At 37.9% G+C, this 25043-nt stretch overlaps 1 protein-coding gene across 9 annotated transcripts in view; it reads right to left on the bottom strand.

Annotated features, from left to right (window-relative positions):
• The window catches only part of MEIS2 (Meis homeobox 2), a 174252-nt gene that overhangs the window by 130118 nt on the left and 19091 nt on the right, over positions 1–25043 (bottom strand). The window contains exon 8 of one of the 9 annotated variants that reach the window (XM_086895327.1): positions 1194–1295. The exons of the other annotated variants lie outside the window; for them this stretch is intronic. Within the exon in view, the coding sequence (XP_086751453.1) occupies positions 1194–1295 (102 nt within the window). The remainder of the gene's footprint in view (positions 1–1193; positions 1296–25043) is intronic. 9 annotated transcript variants of the gene reach the window in all.

Raw genomic sequence — 25043 nt, 5'->3', positions numbered from 1 at the left:
GCATTCTCATAGTAATTCTGTTAAGAATACCAGCTGCAGACTGGCTACAGCTGAGGCAACAATAACAAGTCATTAAAGAAATCAGGAGACAAAAAAAATATTTTTCTTTTGCTGAAAGCACATCTCCTTTAATAGACTATTTTCCTTTTTTAGTTCTGGGATAATGTTTTTCATTTTCTCAATCAACTGTATAAAAGTAAGTATACATTAAAGAGCTATACTTTTTCCTATGTAGCTTTTTGTATTTGTTATCCTGTTACTTTTGTCATTAGAATAATATCAAATGTAGGCAAAATAGCTAAGTTAAATTAAAATTCTACCTGCAGTTGAAGTAATTAAGTTCAATTGTACTTCATCAATATTTAACCTTTACTATTTTGCAATTGTTTATATATAGCAGAATGTGAGAACTTAAAAGTAGATGATGACTAACATCCTGCGCCATTCTTCTTCATTAAATCATTAATGTAGTTTCTTTAAGAGTAAAAATTACTGGTTTTTTTTTAAAGGAAAATAGCAATCAGAGCATCTCAATTTTCCTTACAGCTGCTAAAAGTAGTTATGGACTGTGAGACATTTTAATGTCTTGCAGTTCTGCTGAGACCCTATGCTGTTTGACACAACTGCTTGTTCAGGAGACAGCCCCTAAAATGATGCCCACTAGTACAGCAAGAGTACTTATTAGTACTTATTATCACCACATCAGAAACCTCTTTTTTCAGGGCTGTTTAGTTTTTAAGAAAGCACTAGTTGAAATATTACATATAGCTACACATGGATAAGATTTTTTCATTGTTAAAAAAAATAAAAAGTTAGGACTAGAAATATAACAGACAGTTATTCCTGGGAGATACTAAGTTAAAAGCTTCAATTACTGAAAAGGACACTTGTTAGGCCACAAGTCCAAAATGCACATTAGTCTATTTTAAGATGTATTAAAGAAAAAATGGAGGATGGCTAAATGCTTTAAAAAAAATGATGTTTTACTAGAAAGGTCTCAAAATGAACCATAAAAACTTTTTCTGGTGATAAAATGTACACAAATGTGTGTGTTACATAAAACAAATAGAAGTACTTTATCGATATGCATTCACAAACACTTGAACAGCATAAGAGTTGCTTGCTGTGAATGCATAGTTCAGGAAAAAATGTAAAAGTACAGAACAACTCCAAACTTGGTGAGTCTTACATACCATAAGAGCTCCAACACCTATGCACAGTAGGGTGGATTAACCCGCTGGGTGCTGCGGACATATATATGCACCTCCTCCTAAAGTGTTCATTTGGCTGGCAGTCTGGAAAATGCCAGAATGTGAAGGGTTACGTGGGAACACTGACAGTCTGCTCTTGCAGGTTTAAGTTAAAGCCCATACTTTAAATATAGGGTGTTATGTATTTGGAAACACAACTAATACTCTTTATAAGTGATATGTTAGTTGGTGCTCAAAACGAAGGACTCGATGAAGTCTTGCTCCCGCTAGTGAATCATTCTCCAGATGACAACTGCGTGCTTTGGACCTGCCTGCATTTATTTTTGGGGCTACCATTTTTCAGAAGCCTTTTCCTCCAAGAAGCCTTGTAAATGTAAACCGTAAACCATCTATAATTTACGTGCTGTACATATTGGATGCTTAAAAGTGGTTACTGGAAAGGCCCGAAATGTTTCTTTTCTTTGAAGTTCAGTAGATGGACAAAAAGCACAACTGTAAGGGAGCTAAAGCTCCTGGTTAGTCCCTGACACATGTCTTTATCATATCAGAAAGGCAGACAAGCAATTTATTTTTCTTCCATTGTATAATTATACTCATGTTTTTCAGGATAATATGTTTAAAAAACAAGCAAAAAAAGAAGGAATGGCTATGGTCATTTCTCTCTGAAGCCAAACTGTTCTGTAAGATGCTTAGGGCTGCTTTAAGTGATTGAAAGTATTGACATACACGTAATTCTGTAGAAACAGGGGGAAAAGCTTTTGACAAAAGTTTCAATGAAGTGGATTTAGAAAATAAGGAACCATAAGAATAGTAAAACCACAGGGTACTAAGTTGTTGCAACACTATTTTTTTAAAAGTTCACAGCACAAAACTCAAAAGCACAGACACCTACTCTGACACCTGACACTGTGCCTTTTTGCTCATAACCTGCAATTTGATTTCAGATCTTTCATTGTCACAGAAAATATTACAAAACACAAATATGTAATGCCTACAAAGTCTCTCTAGACTGATTTGTGTCTCTGAGCTCTCACAAGCTGGGCTCTGGAGAGCTAACATCACCCCACTCCCCTCCTTCAAAGGAGTTAGTGTTGCCTACATGTAGGGACCCCAGACGAAAAGCCTGGCAAGTTATGAGGCTTCCCTTCCTTCAGGTTCAGATGGGTAAAATGGAGTTTTCCTCTGGACCTGGGTTCACCTAGCCAGCCAGCGAGCTGACCTGTCTGCCATAAGATCAAATATAAGCCCCACCAATCAAGGAGCAGTCCAGGCTAAATGTGCTGATGCAACAAATTTCCAGATCTTGCTCACACTAGGCAGGGGAGTCATTCTTCTCAGTGATAAAGTCACTGAATGCACTCTTGAGGAGATAAAAAATTAAGAACTGGCTGACTTTGCACCATTTGAGTGAGTTATTCACCACTGACCCAGAACAACAGAATTATCATGTTCTGACACCAGCTAGGAATGACTATGGACATGGTCATCTCTGGCTCCTTACTGCCAGTCTGTAAGGAGGAAACAGGAATCATTTCTGAACTGGTTAGTGGCATCAGTCCAGAAAGTACAGTGTTTAAATGCATTATGCATTAGAAGAAACTTCACACAGTCTCTCTAGCTCTCCTTCTCCCCCTCCTCCTAAAAACTTGGTGAAATCATGCCAATCAGAGGGCTTGGTAATCAAAAAACAAACAAAAAAAAACCCCAAAAACAAAAACGAAAAAACCAAATAAGATCTCAGCAATTAAGATTTGCCTCAAAGACATTAACCTCCCCCCTTGCAATTTCAAAGTTAAGATATTTCTACCTGTGTTTTACTGTGTCAGCTTTTAACAATACTGCACATAAGAATTGAGATGTTAATAGCATTGGAGCATTATCTAACATAAGATTTTCTATTCCCTTTTCCTGTTATTGTCTCAGAAAGTTACCTTCAGTAAATTATACAGAAAATATTTATTTTAAAACTGCTCAAATAAGCAAGGCACACAGCTTTCAATAAAAACTGCTTTGAAAGTAATACCTAGCATACCTAGCATTGATGGTGGCTGTTACTTGAGTGAATATTATACATTACTACTTTTAAATATAAACATGCCAACACACTCCTCATTTGAGCATTACATTTTTTTCAAGACTGAGCATGGCTATTACTTTTGCTAATTCTTCATTTCTACATGTCTATCATAAAGAGATCATGAAATACTCTGTTAGAAGGCAGGTTCTTGGACATAATGCTTGTGATCAAAATAGATGTACAAGGACATCTTCTTTCTTTTCTCCTTCAGATAAATAGCAGGATTTCCATTTTTGTTACTAGAAGCAAAACTAAGTCTTAGCACTGTAATTTCAGTAAAGAGACCGGACAGTTTTTTATATTTGTTGACCAAATACATTGTATTTGTTTTTTGTACTTGCTGACCAAAATCCTGAAGTACAAAGAGTATTACTATCCTATCTCTGTCTTCCTGCAGCATATGTGAGAATTTGTTCTGAGAGACCAGGGGAAAATTAAGGTTTGTCATTTCCTCTTTCTATCTCTGATGAACTCAATGACAAAACACTTTCTGGACCTCACTTCCCTTGCCACACATGCTGTGTTTCTGGTTCTGGGGATTACCCACACAGAGCAAGCCAGCTTTCCCAAGAAGGAGTGCTCCAAGGGACAAAGATCTGCCTGTGCTGCTGGTGTCTCTGCAGTCAGGACATCTCTATGAGCACCAGCCCTCACATTTGGATGGAGAGTACTCAGAGAACAGGAAAGAATTATCACACAGAGTGCAGGTCCGGGACCATTTTTCTGAAATGAACACCAGCATTGACAATTCAGTTATGAAGCACTATCCAAGCCCCCTTTTCAACAATATTTACTTCTTGCAAAACAGATACACCTAGACAATGGCAAGGAAAGAAAATTTATATCAAGGAGAAGAGACAGCTATCCTCTTCTCCTTGGCCATGCTGCTTTCTGGTACCGAGGGTGGCTTTTCCTGTTTGTGATAAAGGTTCAGTAAATTATGCAAGCCTGGGCCCCGGTTGTTGATGGTTCACAGATTGTACATCCTTAGCAGCACCACCCCATCTATTACTGCAGAATTAGTTGACAATACTACTAGTTGCACCAAAAAAAAAAAATAAACTAATTGGTCCCTGAGGATAGCTAGGTGCTTTGGAAGTCTTTTTAACAAAAAGAAAAAAAAAATATCTCCCATAGTGATTTGCCAGCCTTCCTATACTCTATCCAGCACATAGGGACTTCTAAATTACATACTATAATTGACATCAAATATCTGTCCCATCAGTGAATATCTTTATTAGCATCAAAATCACTCACAACTAGTGTTCCTCAATGTTATTAAACAGAACTTGTTCTAGGTGTTGCCTTACTAATTAGTCAGGATGAGCCCGAGGAAGAAAATCTGGGTCATGTTAAATTAATTGGAATGAGCATGAAAATTAGCAGAGCAAACTGCATCAATTTTCTATAGAGAGCCTTTCTTCATGTTGAGAATAAAAATGGATATTATGAGGCATTAACCAAACTGCCTTCTGTGACTGCCAAGAGGTGTGTTACAGTAGCCCAAAAATATCATGCTCACAGATTTTCAGAAGTTAATGAGACATTTCCAGGAATGGTAAATACATGGTATTAAAATGGGTGTGCCTCTTATGGGAAAATGCCAAGTCATTTCATGTTTATTCAGGCATAACAAGCTCCTCAAAATGAGCATAATTTAAGAGGTGAATAGTGCAAAGAGGGCTAACATTCAACTAATTTTCCTTAAGAAAGAAAAGATTAAATTGAACAAAAAATGAATTAAGAGGTTTACAAATCAACAAGTCAACCATCAGATTGCAGCCTCTGCTCAGTATATTCTCATCAGCCCCTGCCATGAAGTTTTCAAAAAATGTCCCGAAGGCAGGGAACAAAGCGAGCAGAACTGATTACAGCCACACTCACCGCCTTGCTGTCTAAACTCTGTTTGGCTTCCTAATGAGCTCACTAAAAACCTAATTCATCTCCCATAACCCTTCTCAGCCCTCCTTGAAATTCACCATTATGGAAATTACAGATGAAACATTTACAGGCTGTGTTCAAATTACTGCTTCTTCAACAGGCAGGTCCCTGACCCTCACAATGAACACAATAGAGGTATGTCCGGCATGAAACCACTTGAGCCGCAGCCTATAGAATAAAGAGGCTCAGGAAGGTTAAGACTTTTTCTCATGGTGACAATGATTTCCACATTAATGCTTTCAGTTCCATGAATATGGGAATTTTGTGGGTTTGACAGTATATCAAATACAAATTGTAATTCAGAAGGGGAGAAATGAGTTGTACTGATGACAAATAGCTGAAATAGGCTAATGTGAATTCCCAGCCTGTTCATGAGGAAACTCCCTCAGTTCCTCATTACATGAAGTCAAAATGATCCTCACGGCACCTAGCCTGTAACTGGAAGATTACTGAATTGATGGATCCTTAGTTTAAAATGCAGCTGTTTTATTCTGCTTTAGTAATTAATTCTTTTTCCAATACCATATTGATTAAGCGTAGACCCTGATAAAGTTCAAACTGAGAAGAATCTCTAGTGACTTCCTTAGTTGCTCCAGAGACTCAATGAAAACTTCCTACAATTCCACCTGCCTCCTCAGAGTGCTGATCCAATGAACAGAACAGTTTTTTTCTCATAAATTAGTTAGGCCATGTGGAGCTGTATTAGCTGATCGTTGCTTTTGTCTCTCTACTTGCTGACTCGCTTTTCACTTTTGCTGTCCTTTGTGCTGTCACACACAAAGTCGGAGTGCAGCTGCCATGCTGAACCCAAACCAAGGTAAAGAACAATTCGTACAAACTACATTTTTTTCCCCCACTTTATACAGCTGCAACTCCCCGAGCAGCATTGCACTCAATAAGGCCTCCTGGGATCCAACTAGCAGAGAAATCTGTGCTGAAGCATGCAGTCGTTCGGTGGGACTAAAGAGTACTGAGGGGAGGAGGGGGAGTAACCTGTTTTCTTCAAGACTGCTCCACCTTTTGGGATAGAATATTCGCTCTCTCATTTTTAGCAGTCAAAGATCCTTATATTATCTGTGTTTTCACTTAAGAAAACCAAAACAAAACAAGAAAAACCAACAACCTAAAATCCAAAGAACAAACAAGCCCAAACCACACTCCTAAAACACTACAGGCACTTGAGACAAGAAATCACCACTTCACCTATAACAAATGGGATGTGAGTTCTTGTTGACTGGGCCATGGCTGTCCATGGATAACCACTGCAAGCACAGCAGCCAATTACGAGAAGCAGCAATGACCAACTCGACGCTGCTTTTCAGAGAGTCACCTGTGCCAGAGTGAATTCAACAGAGTAGAATGACAGAAAGTTTCTTGACTACAACCAGTACAGCGGACTTCCTTTTTTTAATGAAAATCAGATATACATTGGTCTGAAAACATTTCCAGCATTTTACAATTATTATTTCTTCCCCAACCTCCCCCAGCCCTTCTCCTTCCCTTTCCTACCATCTGAAAAAGAAACAGCTGACACCTTCTGTGTCTGCACACAACAGTTTGTAATTTGGACCTGTGTGTCTGAAGGGTAACATGTTTATCTAGGTTTCCACAAGAGTGGTACCAAGTGATTTACAAAAGTAAAGGATCTGAGAGAGTGGCAGGCACATCAAGTATCAGCAATCCGTCTTCAGGTGCCTTATTGGATGATGAGGCTACTTAAAGGCCAAGGGTCTCATCCTAATTTCATACTGTCTGAGGCCTGACTTAAACCTCTGCCTTCCCACCAAGACAAAAACAAGCTGATTTTCAACATTTTGGGCTTGTCCAATTTATATTTGAAGAGCCGTGTAACCAGGAGGGTGCAAGGACAGCGGTGGGCCAGGACAGCCCCTGTGCATGGTGGGCCAGGACTGATAAGGGCATTCCCCACCTTCAGAGCATTCTTCCTTAGGGTGAAAGGTCACCCCTCACAGATGTCTCCAGCAGACACTCTGTTGTCAAAAGGTTGCATCATGCAATTCATGCAGTTGCTCCTAACAATGCACTGTTCTTATCCAGATACGTAAACACGTTGCACTGCTAAATAATTTCCTTGTTAAGGACAACTTGTTTTTTCCCCCCCGAGTTTTGTTCAGCTATCAAAAAAAGTAAGGAACATTGAGAAAAAAACCCAGTCCGACTCCCCTTTGCCAATTCACAGCTTAAAAATTCTATTTTCATTTTCTGTCAGGCTATTCAGCACAAGAAGATGCATCTGGTTTATTCCCACAAAAGAGAAATAAAACCACCATATCCCAAAATGTCTAACAGTAAAGCATATAGTTTAAAGCCAAAAAAAAAGCACATATTTGGTGAAATGGAAGATTGTAAGCTTTTTGTCAGAAAACTTACACAGCCAGAAAAATTCAATGAAGAAAATTTGTTTCAGCTTAATATAGTCTATTCCAATTTCTTTCATTTAAAAGTAACAAACAAACATGTACCCTGTGTGGACAAGGGCAAAAAGGAAAACTCTGTGTTTCCATATTTGTTGCAAATCCACATTTGCCTGGTGCAGAAAGCTTATTTCTCAGGAAACACTTCAGAAATAATAGATCCTGGTTGTTACAGTAGCTCAGATTTTTAATTTCCAGTGCCTCCAGATAAATAGTATAACAAAGATTTCTTCTTTGTTGAGTACAGTTACTCTAAAGCAGTTTGAAGCTATCACATGTAATACAACACAAGTAATTTCATTCTAGAATGGATTGAAACAAGCTTATCAGGATTGTTATCTGTTTATAAATTATATATTTAACAGTAAAGTAAGACAGACATGGCTGGAATGTTACACATGGGGAAACACGATTAGAGATATGCCAAATTGCTCAACCTAATCCCAAGCAATAGAATCTTAAGGGCACTGGGAATTTCTAGAAGAATTAATCATTATATGTTGTAAAAAGCTCAATTAAATACCCTTAGAAACCAAGCAGAGATTCTTTCAGACCTGCCTGCAATACGTAGTTCTCTCGGCTGCAGAATGTTTGCCTCTCTGAGCATCCCTTCTCCTGTCATCCCTTTAGATACTGAACCTATGGAAAGCACACTTCAAGGGGAAAAATAAAAACCTTTGGTGCTTTCATGCCTCATATTTTATACACTTGGCCATCTTGAATTAATAGGAGTCAATGAAGATGCACATTCTTAAAAACAGCCCCAACTTCATTGGTCTAATCTATGAACTTTAAAGACCTTCGTTTTATGAGCTCTCCTCAGGGTAGGTATTTCAGTGTTCAAAAAACAGGGTTATGGACTGTTAAGTTAAGCACATGTTCTGCATCAACATTTTAGTTTCAGCAGGTTATTTGGTGCCAAGTTTGCCAGTCAGTATCATCAATTCGAAATATGTGCTTGTTTGTTTTTAACAGGTGTTTTGAGAACAGCACAGGACAGGAGAAAAGCTGTGTTAATATATTCATTTAGTATTTATCCTTAATTCTGAAAATCCCCTTCCGTCTGAAACATGACAAAATTTCACCTCAGGTGTTTAAGACACATAGAGGTGGAGCTGAAAAGGAGTGCAAATAAGTGCTTCTGTTACTTCACCAGCCTGATGATCCGTGCACTCATTTCTATAGAACTTTTTTTCTCATCTGGTAATCACAGACCTGGGCTTACACATGGTATAACCCATTTATTTATAGAACTACCTTTTATTGTGCAACTGATGTTAGCTGTAAAGTAAAAAACTAAAACTGAAGCTAAAAACCCGGTTCTCTTTAGATAATGAAACATAACCATGGACTTTAACTCCGTCTGTTCTTCTGATCATTTGTTAGAGTTTGCTTCACAGGACAAAGAGGCAGAAGAAATTAAAACAGTCTAAAACCAAAATTGTCTTATCCACATCAGTCATGCCACGGAACCAAAATAATAGCTTGCTCTTAAAACTGAGTAACAGCAAAACATAACAATAAGATTTACACACACACCACTGTCACATTTGTGGGTCAGTTGAGATGGTGCATCACAATTTCACAAAATACACACACACAGATACACACTTCTTGCAGGTGTTATCTCAGACTTGGTCTGCTGAGAAGCCAAGTGAATCCCCACAGCGACATTTGAAGGTTTAAAAGCTCAAGTTTTTGTTTCTAAATGCCTATGAAAACATTGCCTATGCTCAGAGGCCTTTTAAAACAAAACCAAAGCTTTTAAAGCTTCAAAAGCGGTCATGGGAATTTGCTCATCAGGAGGGAATCCTAAATGAAGGCCAAGATTCAGTGGATTCCCCTGGACATGAGAAAAGCCATAGCCTGTCTGCAGTTCTACAGTTTCTTGTAACAGATGTGGGATGATTCAAGCTAAACATGAGAAACCTTTGTTCATGCTTTACATTTTACAAAACCAACTTTTGAAAGATTTGTGTCCCACTATTCGTTGCTATACTATTAAAAACCCCAAAAAAACAACACCCCCCCCCCAAACCTACCAAACAAAGAATACAATACTACTGAAAATCACCCCTAGGAAAAAACCCTACCTTCATGGATACTTAATGCAATTGTGAGAGCGGCTCCCAAAGTCATTAATTTAAATTTAAAAATAAAAGTAGGAGGGGTGGAAGCTAAGCTTAGTATTTCTCAATTTATAACCTTAATTACTTATAGCACAGGAAGAAAACTGACTGTTGCTTTTTAATATATGGGAGATGATTTAGACAAGACAATATTCTAATGCTATGTTAAAGGCCTAAACTGCTTTGAAAAACTTTTTATTTTTAAAAACCAATGTTTTCTACCTATGGCATTCTATGAGAAAAAAAAAAAAAAAAGTTCCTAACAAGTTGTTTAAAGGACTATTATAAAAAGCCAGCTAGAAAGTAAAATTTAAGTGGATCAAGTCTGCCAATTCAGTTATTTAAAGCATAAGAAGCCTGGTGTAAATGAAGTCTTTCTTCTGAAAGTGTGAGATACAGCTTTTACACAGTTTTAAGGTAAAGCACACAAGTAAAAAACCCATGGTTTCACCTGAATTTAACAGCAACATTCCTGCCAACAGACCTCCCTTTTCTTTTGGATGTAATTATCTCATTTGGCTCACAGAAGTTACGCCTTGCTCCACTGAAATAAGACAGGCAACTCTAGAACAGCCAAAGAGCATGAAGAAGGCATAAGAGCAGAGGGTACTATGTTGGGTTTTTTAACATTCAAAAACAACATCCTTATCAAATAATCTAAAATAAAATTAATCATACTATAACAAACAGCTGTTTGATGGAAGACAGGAACAGAGGACGAATACATGGATCCTCCACTGGACATCTAGTCATGCATGAGTAAATCCTGCTCACTACAGCCACAGTAAAGAAGCCTTTACATCCTAGAGTACTACAGTGGCAAGCAAAGCAGGTCCAAGTGGACGGTTCAAGGGTTTTCCTCGGCTGCAGGGTGCTCTTTGCATAGTTTACAAATTACGTGCTCGGTCTCCTAAGAATAACTGAACCTTACAAGGAAATCCACTGAGGAAGCATGTAAAATGTTTATATGTGAATAAACAAGGGAAAAACAGTACACATACACCTTCTGAGAACATGAGCAGCTCCTCCGAGCTCACGTAATGCAGTCATGAAAGTAGCATGAAGAACAAACTCAGATCTGTACTCGCTGATTATATGGAGACGAATTATATAGAGATATTTTTTTGCCGCACAGGCACGCTAAGATTGAATCAATTCTGCCTTCAGATGTACAGACTGTGCTCCCACCAACTCCCACTGAAGTCAGAATTTGACCTATTGTGTACTTTACATTCACATCAATGAAGTCAGTAAGAATGCAGAAAATTGCTTTAGAAAGATGTAAAATTCTTTACTAGTTCTAAAATAAAAGAACAGCTTATTTCTTTTAAACAAACCAGATTGATAGCCATTTGGAGGAGCTTAAAGGAGGGTTAATTGGCATACAGTAAACCTCAATTCTGACAGTGTGGACTTCTAGCTAAAATGACATTCTCTTTGGTGGTCTTAGGATTGTAGGATTAGTTTACAGGAAAGTAGAGAGGTTTGAAGCCAAACCCTGAATGTCAGTGATGAATTACCAGATTAGAAAGGCCTGTCTAAATTCAGATTCAGAAGGGAAAACAAAATAACAAAAAAGGGGTAAATTTGTAGCTAAGACTGAGTTATAGATTATTAGCATGAATGAAAGATCTTTACAAACAAAAAAAGAAATCAATAAAGCCCTTCTTTCATAAAACCTTGCTCAGACACAGAACTTCATCTGAAACTATGCTCAGAGCTGGGAATATGAACTGCTAATAACATCTAACTCAGGGAAATAATTAGGATAGCAAATTCACAAATAAATAAATTTAGATAATAAATTCATCTGTCATTGCAGATATGAACTAGAGAAGATTTTCTTAAAATAGATAAGGTAGGATGAGCTTCATTTTTCTGAGAGAAGAAAGGAGAAAGCTGGAGCATTTAGAGTGTAGCATATACAGTATCAACTAAGTCAAAACTAAGTTTGTGAACCTAAGAGAATTTCCCTTAAATCTGAAAGAAAACAGTAAAATCTGTAAGTAATTAAAATCTAAGAAATATTCTACACTAATAAGATGGTCTTTATCGTGTCTTTTTAACTGAATTGCTACTTCTCTCTTGGATAAGGTAGGAGCACTGCAGTAATTTTTTTTCTTTTTAGATTCTTTCACAAGCAAAGAACAGAACATACAGAACTGTAAGTCATACAGGATGCTAGCACAGATCAGCCTATCCCCATTTCCCCTAAAATGAAAGGCATCTATATGCATTAAGCATTTTGGTAACCTCTAAATCAAAACTTAATTTTGTAACATTGTAAACATATGGAATTTACCTTTTTACACAAAATGGATAAAAGACTGCTAACTAAATATGTCTATTAAAATAAAGCATTAATTAAGTTTAACACTTCGCATCTAGAAATATGTGTCTAAATTTACCACTGAAAAAAAAAAAGATATGAACCAGAAATATTTTCTTACTCAAATACGTTTTCACATTGCGACAGATGTTTTGCAGAAAATATGCTAAGTGTCTGAATACACAAAATGAATCTTAAGTGCATGAACTCAGAAGCACATGAAATATAATCAAAAGTCTAATCAGCTAAAGTAGACAAAACTTAACAACTTTAAGGAAAATATTTGTAGCCTTAGATTAGAGAAAAAGTGTCAATTGGAAACAAATCCTGCAAAGGCTGAGGTGGTCAATATTAACCCCACTGTGGGCCTCCTGATTTCAGTAACAGGACTTGCAATATACAGAGTAACACAATGTAATAGACTTTGCCAGTCTAAGGTCCTATTTCAGCTGCTGTAGGCACTCCTGAAAATGGAAAGTCTATGTTGATATATACATAGCAGTTTTAGTCCTTTGCCATTTCTTGCCTAAAACATATTTGCCATCTCCATAATGTTAATTATTAAATTAAAATCTTTAAAAATGTCAGATCATAGTTTGGACTTCATCTTAATACTGAGAAATAAAAATAAAAGGCATTAATGGAGAAAGAGTATAAAGGTGACAGCCTTTGGCTGTAGAGAACACATGGGGCTCTAATAATTTTCTCAAGGCAGAGAGCTGACAGTTACACTCATTGGGTTTTACATGTTCTATGGCCTGAGCATTTCTCATTCAAAACAGCTTTATTAACAATCTGAGAGCACGTAAAAACAAGTTAAAAGAATCCTGCTATAAAAACTGACATTCTCCTTTTTTACTTTTTGCAATAATTTTCTTTATGCAAACATTAGCAAAGAAAAATAATGTTTGGGCATGAGGTGGATACCATGGTTGTTTTAAACAAGGGAATTATGCATCCAGCTGAACAGAAGTCCATGAACACCAAGCAATATAAGCAAGTCAAAATTACTGTTGTCTCAATGAAGCACTTGGGATACTGTTTGAGCCAGGACCTCAATATGTTAGGTACTGTACAAATAAAGTACATGGACAATCCCCTTTTTTTTTTCTCTTTGTTTTTTGTTTTGTTTTGTTTTGTTTTGTTTTTTTTTACTGGCAGAAGCCCAGTGTACCTCCATTGATTTCAGATGTATTAGGAAGGAGGGGCCTGATCCAAAGCTCACTGAAGTCAACCAAAGTCTCTTTCTGTTGATTTAACAGGCTTTGGATTAGTCCCTAAATAAGAACAGATTTTGGCTCAGCTAAAGGATTTCACTTAAGCCCTCTGCTTGTTCAAGCATCTAGTAGGAGCTAAGAGAACACTGCGGTCCTTCTGAGTAGGAGGCTGTGCTCATTCCAAACTATCCCCTTTAACAGATGTACAGGGTCAGGAGTCCCACGAAACGGAGAACCGTCAGTAAGTGGTAAATCTGAGGTGCGAGGAATTAGGAAGGAAACTTCAAGCTGAAAAATTTTGATTTGTGCTATTTGTGCTATGTTCCATCCTCTTTAGGCAGGAGTGTAAAATTAGAGCGGGAGTTCATGTGAGTCTCCCAATTTTACGCTCGTAAATTATTTAAAACCTTAGCACCAAGTCCCACAATAAAATGATATGTGTATTTGCCAAATTCCCTTTGCTGAACTCTCTGTGAATGAAGGCTGCCTTTAGTCAAGGTATGACCAACTTGCAGCTGTACATGGAGAGGCCCAAGGAAAATTTAAACATATGTAATTGCTTAAACAAGTGTCACCACAGTAAGCTGGTGGGCATAACGCAAGATTATAAGGAAAAGTGCACTCTTTACTTATTTAAGAATTAAATGCCAGGGTTGTCAAAAAATTTCATGGTACAAATCACATATTAATAGAAAATTTACTGAATTCCCCTGTCTGGCTTTCATGGCTGCTCCACCAATCCTTGTCAGTTATAGCAAATGCTTTGTTTACACAAGAAAATAGAAGACCCCAATCCTAGCCTGTGTGTGAGGAATGTATAGTGCCAAGGGTGTACAAAGGTAACCATCCATAAAATAATTTGAGCCCATTCCATGAGTTATGAGGCCAGCAGTTTAGGACAGCACTCAGTGTAAGTTTGAGCATCTGGAGTTAGCAATGGACTTCAGCCTCAGAGCAGCTGGGAAGTCAGTGAAGCAGGGGGAAACCACTTTGTCTTGCTCTTTCCTGGGCTCACTGCCCCGGCTGTAGGTAGGAATGGGGTCACCAGGGCCGTTGTGCCAGCTCTGCCACCAGACAATTTCCTTGTGTTAGCTCCTTATGCCAGGGTAAAGACAGCTTCACAAATAACCTAAAAGCAGAGAGGCTATGGGGCTGTCACTTATAAACCACCCATATGTATCAGTAGAAAACAAAGAATCATTTACTTTCTCCAACTCCACACCTACCTGCATTAACACATTGAGTACAATCAAACAGAAGCAGTCAAATTCCTTTAAGTTAAGTTTGAGTTTACTGCAAAGCTTTAATCTGTCCAACAGAGAAATTTTCAAAACTGTTGGCATTTAAAGAAATTAACTGAACTGAAAGCACAAATTAATTTTTCTCTGAAGCTCAATTTAACATATAAAAGCCACCAGAGGAAAAAAATTATTCAAAACTTTGCCATGCAAATATTAAAAAAAATATTAAAAATCCAGTGCTTATTAACATTTGTCCTCCAGAATGCAGGGTATGATGAAATTTTGTTCTAAAATATATGAAGAAGTATTAGAACTTTATGGCTTATGCCTTTCTGTAGATCTTACGTGTATTAATGGCAGTAGCTCCTATGGAAATTATAAAAAAAAACTCGTAGGGGATTTTTTGTGTATTTTTTTAAGATAGGAGAATCATGCTCTGCTTTCATTCATTTGGATGCATTTGACCCAAACTTTGCATATATGAAAGCGGTAGCAGCCCTGCTCTTGCTACTGATTCTATGCAAGAAGGATCAAGATCTTATGGGAATAGTGCCTTTCTCTTCTCTCCTCTGAGAAGGAAGAACTGCTTTTAACTGACTCACACTGTCTTCCTTCAAACCTTGTCTGGACAGTCCTCCATGATTCATGAACCAAAGACAGTACATGAGTACTGTAACTGTCATCAAGACACCTAATTGGTGCACTTTAAAATATTATTCTTGGATTCTGTAGAGAGTCAGGCTACTAAATCTGGATTGGTGTGCATAAGACTAAAGAAGGTAATAAGCAACAGTAAAACAGTAACACAAAAAGGTTATCAACTCCCCCTCAAAAGGATAAGATGTATTTCATAATTAACAAAAAACACCTAAATAGGAAGCAGACTATTCATGATACTGCTGCCATCTCTGATGCCCTAAGCTTTTATTCTTAGCCACCACTGCCTTTGCATCTGCTGAAAACTCACAGGCAACAAAGCAGGGGGTATACTCCATCTTCTCATGCCAGGATGAGAAAAATCAATGTCCATGTTTAAAAGACAGAGCTATTGATGTGCAAGGTCACTAAGCATCACAACCCGTTCTATAGCTCTAGAGTACTAAGGAATTCCTAAAGAAGAAGAAAAAAAAACCCAGTGCATTTTATAATCTTGTGTAAAACCAACATTACCCTTGAGTCCCAGGAGCTAAATACAAACACAGAATTCAAGTTTTCCTTGGTCTACAATTGCTGTGCTTATTCAGGGGGAAAGAAACCAAACCACTAAATAAGGAATACCCATATATAGCGATACAACAATTTTTCAAACATTGGGCGCACTGCTTTAGACTTTTCATCATTATGGAAACGTCACTAAAGAAGTGGTGATGTGATCCATGCCATCCTTTTTTTTACTACTTCATAAGCCTTGTACATTAAAAACAAAGTTTTAATACAAAGTTAAAAGATCAAGGCTATTTCATTCACATGTTTTCATCTTCATGAAAAAGGAGGACGTGTTTTTAAATAAACAATACAATAATTTACAAATGCAGTATATCCAGAGCTTATTTTATGAAATTCAAGGAGGCCAAGAGAAAAACACACTTGAATTTTCTACATAAACCTGCCTTCCTGGAATATCAGAGCAGTCCATGACAACAGATGACCGTTCCATACAACTCATGGAGCTCTAGTGCCCATTGCACAGCCGGGGAAGAGCACGTGTCAGAGAGGGCAGGTGACTTAGGCAAGGTCCCCTCAGATTCAGAGTTGCAGTTAGTCACTCCTGGGTACACAGACACACCTTTACCCCGTGAAAAGCTGAGAAGCTACAAGGGAGCCCACCAAAATAACAGATGTCTTCCCAGTGGCCATACTTTGTTATTTGGATAATGCCTGTGGGTAGAGGGATAATTAAGGTGGCTGTCACTGTTCCCCTGTATTATCCTGCTTTTTTTATAGCTCACAAAATTCCAGAAGGTTGCAAGTCCAAATTTCTACATGTGTTTTCAGGTGTACTTTGTTATTCTTGTAAACATTTTAAAATACTCTTTAACATTTACTGCATGCACGAAGACTTTCACAAACCAGTAGAAACCACTGGTTAAAATGGCAATCATTTATTTGAAGAGGCTATCTTAAACACATAGACACTCATCTGATTTTAAAAATCCTCAGCTTATCAAGACTTACATGTAGATGGGTAGATGGCTTGATTTTTTAGTGAATGAATAACCTATCTGAATCATACAATAACTTAAGTGAATAGGAAGGTAGAAAATAGGAGAAGCCTTTAGCCTACATAAATCTTCCTGCAACCTCAGCGCCAACTTTAACAATCTGTAGTACCTGTTACTAGAAATTATACTACGAAAGTATATTTAGACACCACATTCAGTTTTATTCATACCCTGCAATCAGTTACTTAAATGAGAAGTGATTTTATAAATGAAAAGCAACATTTTACAGTAATTCAAAATCAGAATGGTTTGAGAATTCAGAACTGTAAACAAATGCGTCAAATCACGTTAACAGTGAGATAAACACAGCTGTCAAGTCTTCTTCACCTGTCCTACTTCCCCTGCTATATAGATAGAAAAGCTGCTCAGAAGGTGTAAGAATCACAGGGTGGTTAGCACTCCTCTTCTCAGGCAAAAAGACAAGGCATTAAGACAAAAGGCCAGCATGCTACAATGTGTGGTGCCATAATGCAGTGTTTGATGCTCTAGAGGGCCTTCAACAAGTACTGTACAGCAAAAAAATCAATCGAAAATCAGCATGATAACAGAGCATGAGTTGCCCTGTAATAGCCTTAAGCCCCACAAGGCCATCGGGGTCCCTTTCATTCAGCAGGCTGCCCTGAGCTGGGCGAGCCTGCCCTCCCGCCCCGAGCGCTCTGGAGAGGTCGCTGCCTCTTACCCGTGGCTTTCACCTTCCTTCTGGTTGTGCTAGGGGTAGAGCTCATTTTCTCCACAGTGGCTATTACGGGGCCATGTCTTTGATTTGTGCTGGAAACTGTACTGATAACATAGGGCTGGGGTTTTTCTGCTGCTGAGCAGCACTTGCACAGTGTCACCAGCGCAGAGGCTGGAGGGCACAAGAACTTGGGAGCACACACACCTGGGATAGGTGACCCCAGCTCACCAAAAGGATATCCCCACACCATATGGTGCATTGCTCAGGGCACAGAGCTGTGGAAAAGAGAAAGGGAAGATGCCCAGAGTGATGCAATTGTTGCCCCAAGTCACCACTCTCATGCATGATGGAGCCCTGCTTCCCTTGAAGTGGCTGAACACCTGTCTGCTGAGGGGAAGCACTGAATGAATTCCTTGTTTTGCTTTACCATTCCATTGTTTTTATCTCAACCCATGGGTTTTTTCACTTTCACCCTTCAGGTTCTCTTCCCCATCTCACTGGCAGAGGGGGAATGGGAAAGTGACTATGTGGGGCTGAGCTGCCAGCTGAGGCTAAACCACAACCACCTTGCACAGTAAGGGAGACCGACAGTGGTTCTTTTAAACTTTTAGAAGTGGAACTTTATTTTTCTTGGCATAGATTTGAAGCCTTTCAGTTCTCTCTCTCTGTCTTTTTTTTTTTTTTTTCCCTTTTTTTTTCCTTAAATAAATATCTCCTCTAAGTAAATCTACTGATTTTGGACTGTAAACACCCTCAGCACTAAACAGATCCCTCCAATCCTATGGCTGAAGTTACAGAGTCAATTCCTCTGTCCTGTTTAACAAAGTACAACTCTAGATGTACAAGAGAAAGAAATACTGTTCAATTCCACGCAAATTGTTATGCATGCAACAAAATGGGCCTACAAATATTTCACTCATATGGTAGGTTTAATTTCAATATTTCTTTAATTACTTTCCAACAATGTCTGGTTTCTGTTGAATTTACGCTAGTACTTGGCATTTGATGCAACCCCAAAAAGATAAGATACATATGTCCTCTCTTCACAGTCTTGGCATTTTTACCTTAGCTCAGGCATTGAAGGGATTGGTTTGAAAAATTACCTTGCTGATTAGATGGGTTTTCTGGTAAATATATTGCATTAATCCTGACATTCTGAATATGACATAAGGTATACAAACGTTCTGTCTGACTCAACAGCAACATATCATGGCTTAAGGAGGACATGTATGCCGATCTCTGTGAGCAAAGAAAGAGCTAATTGGGAGTTAGATTCAGTGTGATTATCAGCTTGTTTATGATAAGGGAGTGCTCTTCTGAATAGCACTGTAAATTCATTCCCTGATTGTGGTGTTAAACCACAGCACATCCCTCCCCCCACCCCCCGTCTTTTTTTTATTTGGTTAGAAGGGGCTTTAAACTATTTTAAGCAGATGACAGTGTCATGCTTTGATTTTCGTCCATCTTAAAAAATAAATCAGCTACATGAGCCTGATGTCAAATTTCACTTTCTACTCGGAGAAAGGCACATTTTAAGTGTTTACTATAAGAACACATTTGGGCAATTTTTCCCCATGTCATTATGAACATTAGACTGACCCAATTAATATGAAATGTTTCTATGCTGCTGGAACAGACCGTGTTACAGAAAGAGCCATTTGCACAACCTGTTCATGATTATGGGCCATAAGGACACAAAGATGGCATAGACATTTGTGGACCATCTGAATTCTTACAGAGGAACGGGAAAGAGGGGGGGAAAAAAAAAATTTTGTTAGCTGACTGTTGTGGGTCATGTTTTTTAATCCAGAGTATTGGACATGTAACACAGCAACAAGAGCTGATCATTTTGTTTAATCACCTTTTGGATCTGTGCCAGATGGTCTCTATTGAGAGCGCTGCAAACAGAGAGAGATGAACTGCGTCTAACATGCCACTAGAGCTTTCCCGTAAATGTCTGAGAACTGAATCCAACAAGAATTTAGTCTCAGAGCAGAAAGGGATACATTTAAAAACTATGTGCATTAACTATACTTTTCCCCATAGAATCCTCACTTGGCATGAATAATTTACCCTCTCTTATGCTAATGGGATCATGAAAGTATCCCTGTGTCTTTAGTGCAGCTATTCTCAGCTTTCAGTAATTACCCCAGCCAGTGAAAATAACATGGCTCCTGCAGCTGAACGGCCTACCAGTACCTGGCAATTAGAAGGATCATGGCTGGCACAGGAGCGCTCCAGAGATGGACACACAGGCCTCGGCAGCCTGAGGAGCAGTTTGAAAAATTAAAAGCCTTCCACTGTGAACACTTCCGTACTTGCTTAGGATCAACGTGGAGAGAGCAGCTCCTGCAAGGGCATTCTTATTTTTCAGGGACGACACAGAGTATTCCAATGTACTCTTCAGGCACCCCCACATTGGGAAATAGAAACATTTCTTGGTCATCAACACTTAAAATAAAACTCATGGGTTCGTTTTTTTTTTTTTTCCTAAATAAGAGCTGTCTTATTAAACAAGAGGGAGAGAATGAAAAAGTCAAATAATGAGTGTCCTTCGGTATCTGACAATTTTATCTGCTACACAAAGGAAGCTCTGTAGTATTTCATTAATGAAAAGTTTTTATAAAAGCATTACAAAGAACTAGGCTTTGACCTCTGTCCATAGCGCTCCGTGTTAGGTAGTTCACTATGTAAAAATTATCAGGCTAAAACATCTGGGAAAGAAAGCTATGAAACAGCAGGGAACGTGGCTGGTTTATTGTTTATCTTTTGTTTATGAGGCAGTATTCAAGTTTAATTACTACTCTAAATTAAACTCTAACAGGCATCAGGAGACATCCCTTTACACAACTATGTTAAAAAAAAATCCAGAGATTCCAACACTAGATCTTTAAAATAAATTGGTATATATAGGAAGAAATTAGTCTGTAACAACACAGGAAGATATTTAAGCACTTAATACTGTATATTTGAATGTGCTGCATTTTGAAGCTATTAATATTGTAGCAAACATACAATTATACTTTAGTGAATGGAATGTTATCTAGCATTTGGAGGCAAATTGGGTTAGGCTGGATAGGATCTGAGATGGAAGGAATGGCCTAAGGGCGAATCCTACCTTTGTGTTTTGAAATACAAATGCATAAATAAATATATATATGCACATATACAAATACATATATTTAAAAATACCAAGAAACATGAAATCAGAGACAAACCTCTCCACAGTAACAATCTCTTAAGTAAAATCATGCAGGTTTTTTTTTTTTTCTCTGAACATTCACATACAAAAGTGGAGGAAAGAGTTCACTATGTTTACTGTAACAGTAAGTGACCAGTTTTAGATGAACTTAGCTGTAGGAAAAAATAAAAGTTGAAAGCAACTAGCAAAAGATTATTCCAGATGGCATCTGTCATATTGTATTTAGGGTTATTTTAAAGAGATTACTGCCACTATGAAAACATTCCATTGACAGAGTTTTACTAGGCTGCATTTGAAACCCCAGCAAAACATACTACAAATATGGAAGTAAATGTGTATGTGGATTTTTTTCTACATCTGAATATACAAACCTACATGGATTAAAAGGTAAGAGTGAGGTGAGTAACTTGAATACAACTATAATATTTTAAACACCACACACACACTCTCTCTAAGCTGTAATTTAATAAAAGGTGAGGAATATGCAGTTGCTACCAGACTGATTATTAGAAAACTGTACAATGAAATGAAAATTCACTCTGAAATTTTAATGCTACTTATTGAACAGTGGGTAGGGACACACATCTTTTTGCAGTTATTGTTTAATTGCTGGAGTCAGCAAACATTTATTTTTTCACTTAATAGACAGAAATAAAAGAATGGATGGGAGGATAGCAAAATTTGACTATATTTAGCTAAGCTGGTTCTGGCATGATCATGGTTAATGTGCATGTGGTGTGCAGTGTGAGCTCAGCAGTTACTGGGCCAACTGTCTCAGTATTTCTGGGAATTCTGCCTATTCACAGTGCAGGGATTGTTCAATTGCTGCAAAATGTACAAAATGAATTTTACAAAAATGAATTGTAAGGAAGGCCCCATTACAACCATTTTACAGCAAAGATGTCAACATCAATTTTTCTTTCATGCATAGCTAATGATTAAAACAACATATTCCATTTGCCTAAGAATTTATTTCTTATTGGCACATCAAAATATTGAAATCAAAGTTATCTGTACTCTACCCTTATTACTCATTGCTGCTGAACCCACACCATTGTTCAAACCATGAAAAAATAAAGCAAACTTGGCAAGAAATACTTAAAACAAAGGCTCATCAATATTCTCCAATTTGTCAACATCTCAATTACAGCAATGGAAAAAATGTAAATTTCATGTGCTTTGAACACTAAGGGGTCTATTCTTCTGTCAGTGCACATGCGTAACTCCCATCACCATTAATGGGAATTACTCATACATATCAACACAAGGACGGGCCCCTCAAACTTGAAAGGAAAAGATGAATTAATAAGGGCTACTCGCTTCCTGTATCTTCCTCAGTTGAAAAAAGTCATTGTTCTTTAAGAGTTTTTCATACTTCATACAGTTCACCTTTATGAGAGCTGTGCCTTCTGAAATAATGCATCTCCAGTGAAGCATTATTTATTAGCAAGTTTGATTTTTCAGTCTGCATGTTTGAGCCTTTCTGTCAGGAATTTCCTTTCTTACAGAAGGCAGCTCCCTTCCAATAAAACCATACCCTATCGCTTTATAGGTAAAAATACAAAGGAATAAAAATGTGTTCTGAATCTTTATGATGAATATGCATACTAGCTTCAGCAGGCTTACCATGCTTGCAGAACTAGGAAAAAGAAGTTGTGGCATTAGCCTTTGGATTAGCTTCCGAAGATTTTGCATGAATATGTTATTTTTTAATTGTTGCTAACATCAACATATTCCTCTCCTCTTTCTAACTACTGGAGTTTGGCTCTAAGCTTTGTGTGGTGCCAGTAGAGTTTCTAATACTAAAATAGACCTTTGGTCTTTATTACCTAGTTTTGCAAACATATTCGATTTGCATACTGTTATTACAGGATGCTACATACTGAATAAGAAATAAAACTACTTAATTTTTCCAACAAACATCAGTCCAGAGAGTTAACCTGTGATGGATGCTTCATTTAAGTTAATATCTTAGTTGACTTTGTCCTGAATCAGATTATGGAGTCTTTGCCAAAGAAAGCTATCATGGACAGACATCAAGCTGGCACAGAAGTGCTTCTAAACTACTTTGAGATTTGCCCTAGAGAGTAGCCTCAGATATTATTTATAAAGGGCCAGATCATTCAGCACAAGTAGTTACATAAAAAAAAAAATAATTAAGCCTAAAAAGCCACACAAAAATGAGCTACTCACTCACGTGTGTAAAGCAAAATTGATATGATACTCACTCATATTTTTACTTGTCCATAACCTATCAACATTTTCGAATCTCTGGCTTCTTACTTATGATCAAGTTTGTAACCCCAAGTCTAATCCTAAAAAGATGCTGAACTTTTTGAAAGGTCCTGAAGGAAGACAGCCTCCATCTGACTTGATGGATCAGGTCCTTTGAGTGACTGAACTATGAATATGACAGATCAGGTATACAATCCTGGTATCATAAAATATGAAGCTGAAATTATTCCCTGGTGCTTTCCTGTAGACCACATGTTTTTAAACCTTAAAAAGATTTATTTCCCATTTTTCATGCATAATCTGCCATATTCATTATTTGCAATATCCCATAAAGAAATTAAATAGGAATTAAAGTCTGGGAGCATCATATCCATCACTGAGGTACAAACTGATGCCAAATTCTAGAAGTCATTTAGCCTTTTATGTAAAGGCAGTGGCTGTTTTCACTTTGCTTCGCAAAGAATAAAGAAAACACAATACCCCAGAAGACTTTCAGATGTGTTTTTTCCTCTCCAAAGAAAAGGGTGGATGATAAAGCTACACACACCTTTTAATCTTCCACTTAGAGTTTTTACACATATATTCCTTGGCAAAAACCCCAGGGTCTTCTCTTTCCCCTCCCCTTCTCTCACCCCCTTTCCTGCCATCTCCCTTGCTATAACTCAGCTAACCCAACAGAACCAGTCAGTTTTAAATTTCAGTTGGGACCCCGGTGACCTGTTAATGAATCTACAGAGAGGAGAAAAACTCACAGTGTTGAGTTATGCCTGGTGTTGCTAGCTGACTTGGAGTCAGAAATGCTTGAAGCGTTAACGTAATTGCAAGAATGTGAAAAATGAAGCGTTGGGCTCCTGAGCAAAGCGAAAGGTCAAAGCAAGCCCTACACAAAACAAGTCTCTGGAAGATGGCCTCATTAGACCATTAAATCAGCTTCTCCTTTTTCTCCTTTGTAAGATGTTTAGAGTGTTTTATTTTTATTATTGCATACAGTTAACTCTTTCCAGGGCAGGGGGAAAGTTGATCAGATCTACTACATAATTACTAATCTTTAAAATAGTATTATACAGCATTGATTTGCATTTGTGGATCTGAACTGGGATGAAGTCAATAAATGCTTGGTGGATTACAGATCACTACTACTTTGGTTTGCCAGATGATCAATATGTTGTATAGCTTAGTTTTCTGTTGAACAAGTGAGGTGACATGCTAAGAACAACATAGACACTCACCACTAATAAAATTAGGATAATCTTTCAACATTTACTGCCTGAAGGCCCTTTACTTAACTCTTCCAATGCCAGCATGTTTCTAATAATACCAAACACAGACTAGATTAACCCTTTTGATGCCAAAGGGCAGCCATGCACTGTAGCGGAGAGACTGTCCTCCATAAAGAGACAAAATGCCTACACCTTTTTTATTAGGCTCAAACTGTAAGAATTATGGATGGATTCTTCCAGGTAATAAATAGATCCATCTCATGCAGAGAAAGTCTGCAAAAAAGTCATCACTCACCCAAATCCTTTCCATCTCCTCCCTCCCCAAAATAAAATCAAAATAAAATAATAATAGTGATAAAAAATAAATCACAGGATGCACATCATACACTCAAGGCAAAAGCAGAGACCCCTAGAAAGAGTGCTTTCAAAAGCCAGAAGAGACTGATTCTAGGATGAATCAATCTCTGCTGCCACCAGGCATTAGTGGAGAAGACTGTAAGTTGCTAATGTAACCCAAGACTCTCTAATGAGCTCCCATTTCCAAGAAATCCTTTGGGGTAAGTGAAATACTTGAAGCAGCATTTGTGGAAGCTCTTGGCAAAACTGCAGGGAAACCAAGTTGACCCAGGTAAGTAACTGCACTGGAATAGCTCAAGAGGACATCTGTCCTTCTTGGCATAGTCTGGGACCAGTTCACTGCCAGCACAGGAACTATAAGGTAAATTTCCACTTCCCACCCCCATGAAAGCCTAAGGAAAATTCAAGACAGACCTCACTCTCTTTTCTCTTTCCCAGGACTGAGAGGGAAAGAGCAATCCAGAGCCATCTCCAGTGGGAATTCTGCTGGTGCTGTAGAATAATCTTTCAGCTGCCAGCAGCTGAATGAAACCGTGATTTGCCACTGGACG

Source organism: Cyanistes caeruleus, chromosome 6 (assembly GCF_971803275.1).
Source record: "Cyanistes caeruleus chromosome 6, bCyaCae1.hap1.1, whole genome shotgun sequence".
Lineage (NCBI taxonomy): Eukaryota > Metazoa > Chordata > Aves > Passeriformes > Paridae > Cyanistes > Cyanistes caeruleus.
Note: the sequence above shows the minus strand (reverse complement) of the source record. Positions and strands in the feature narration are given on the sequence as shown.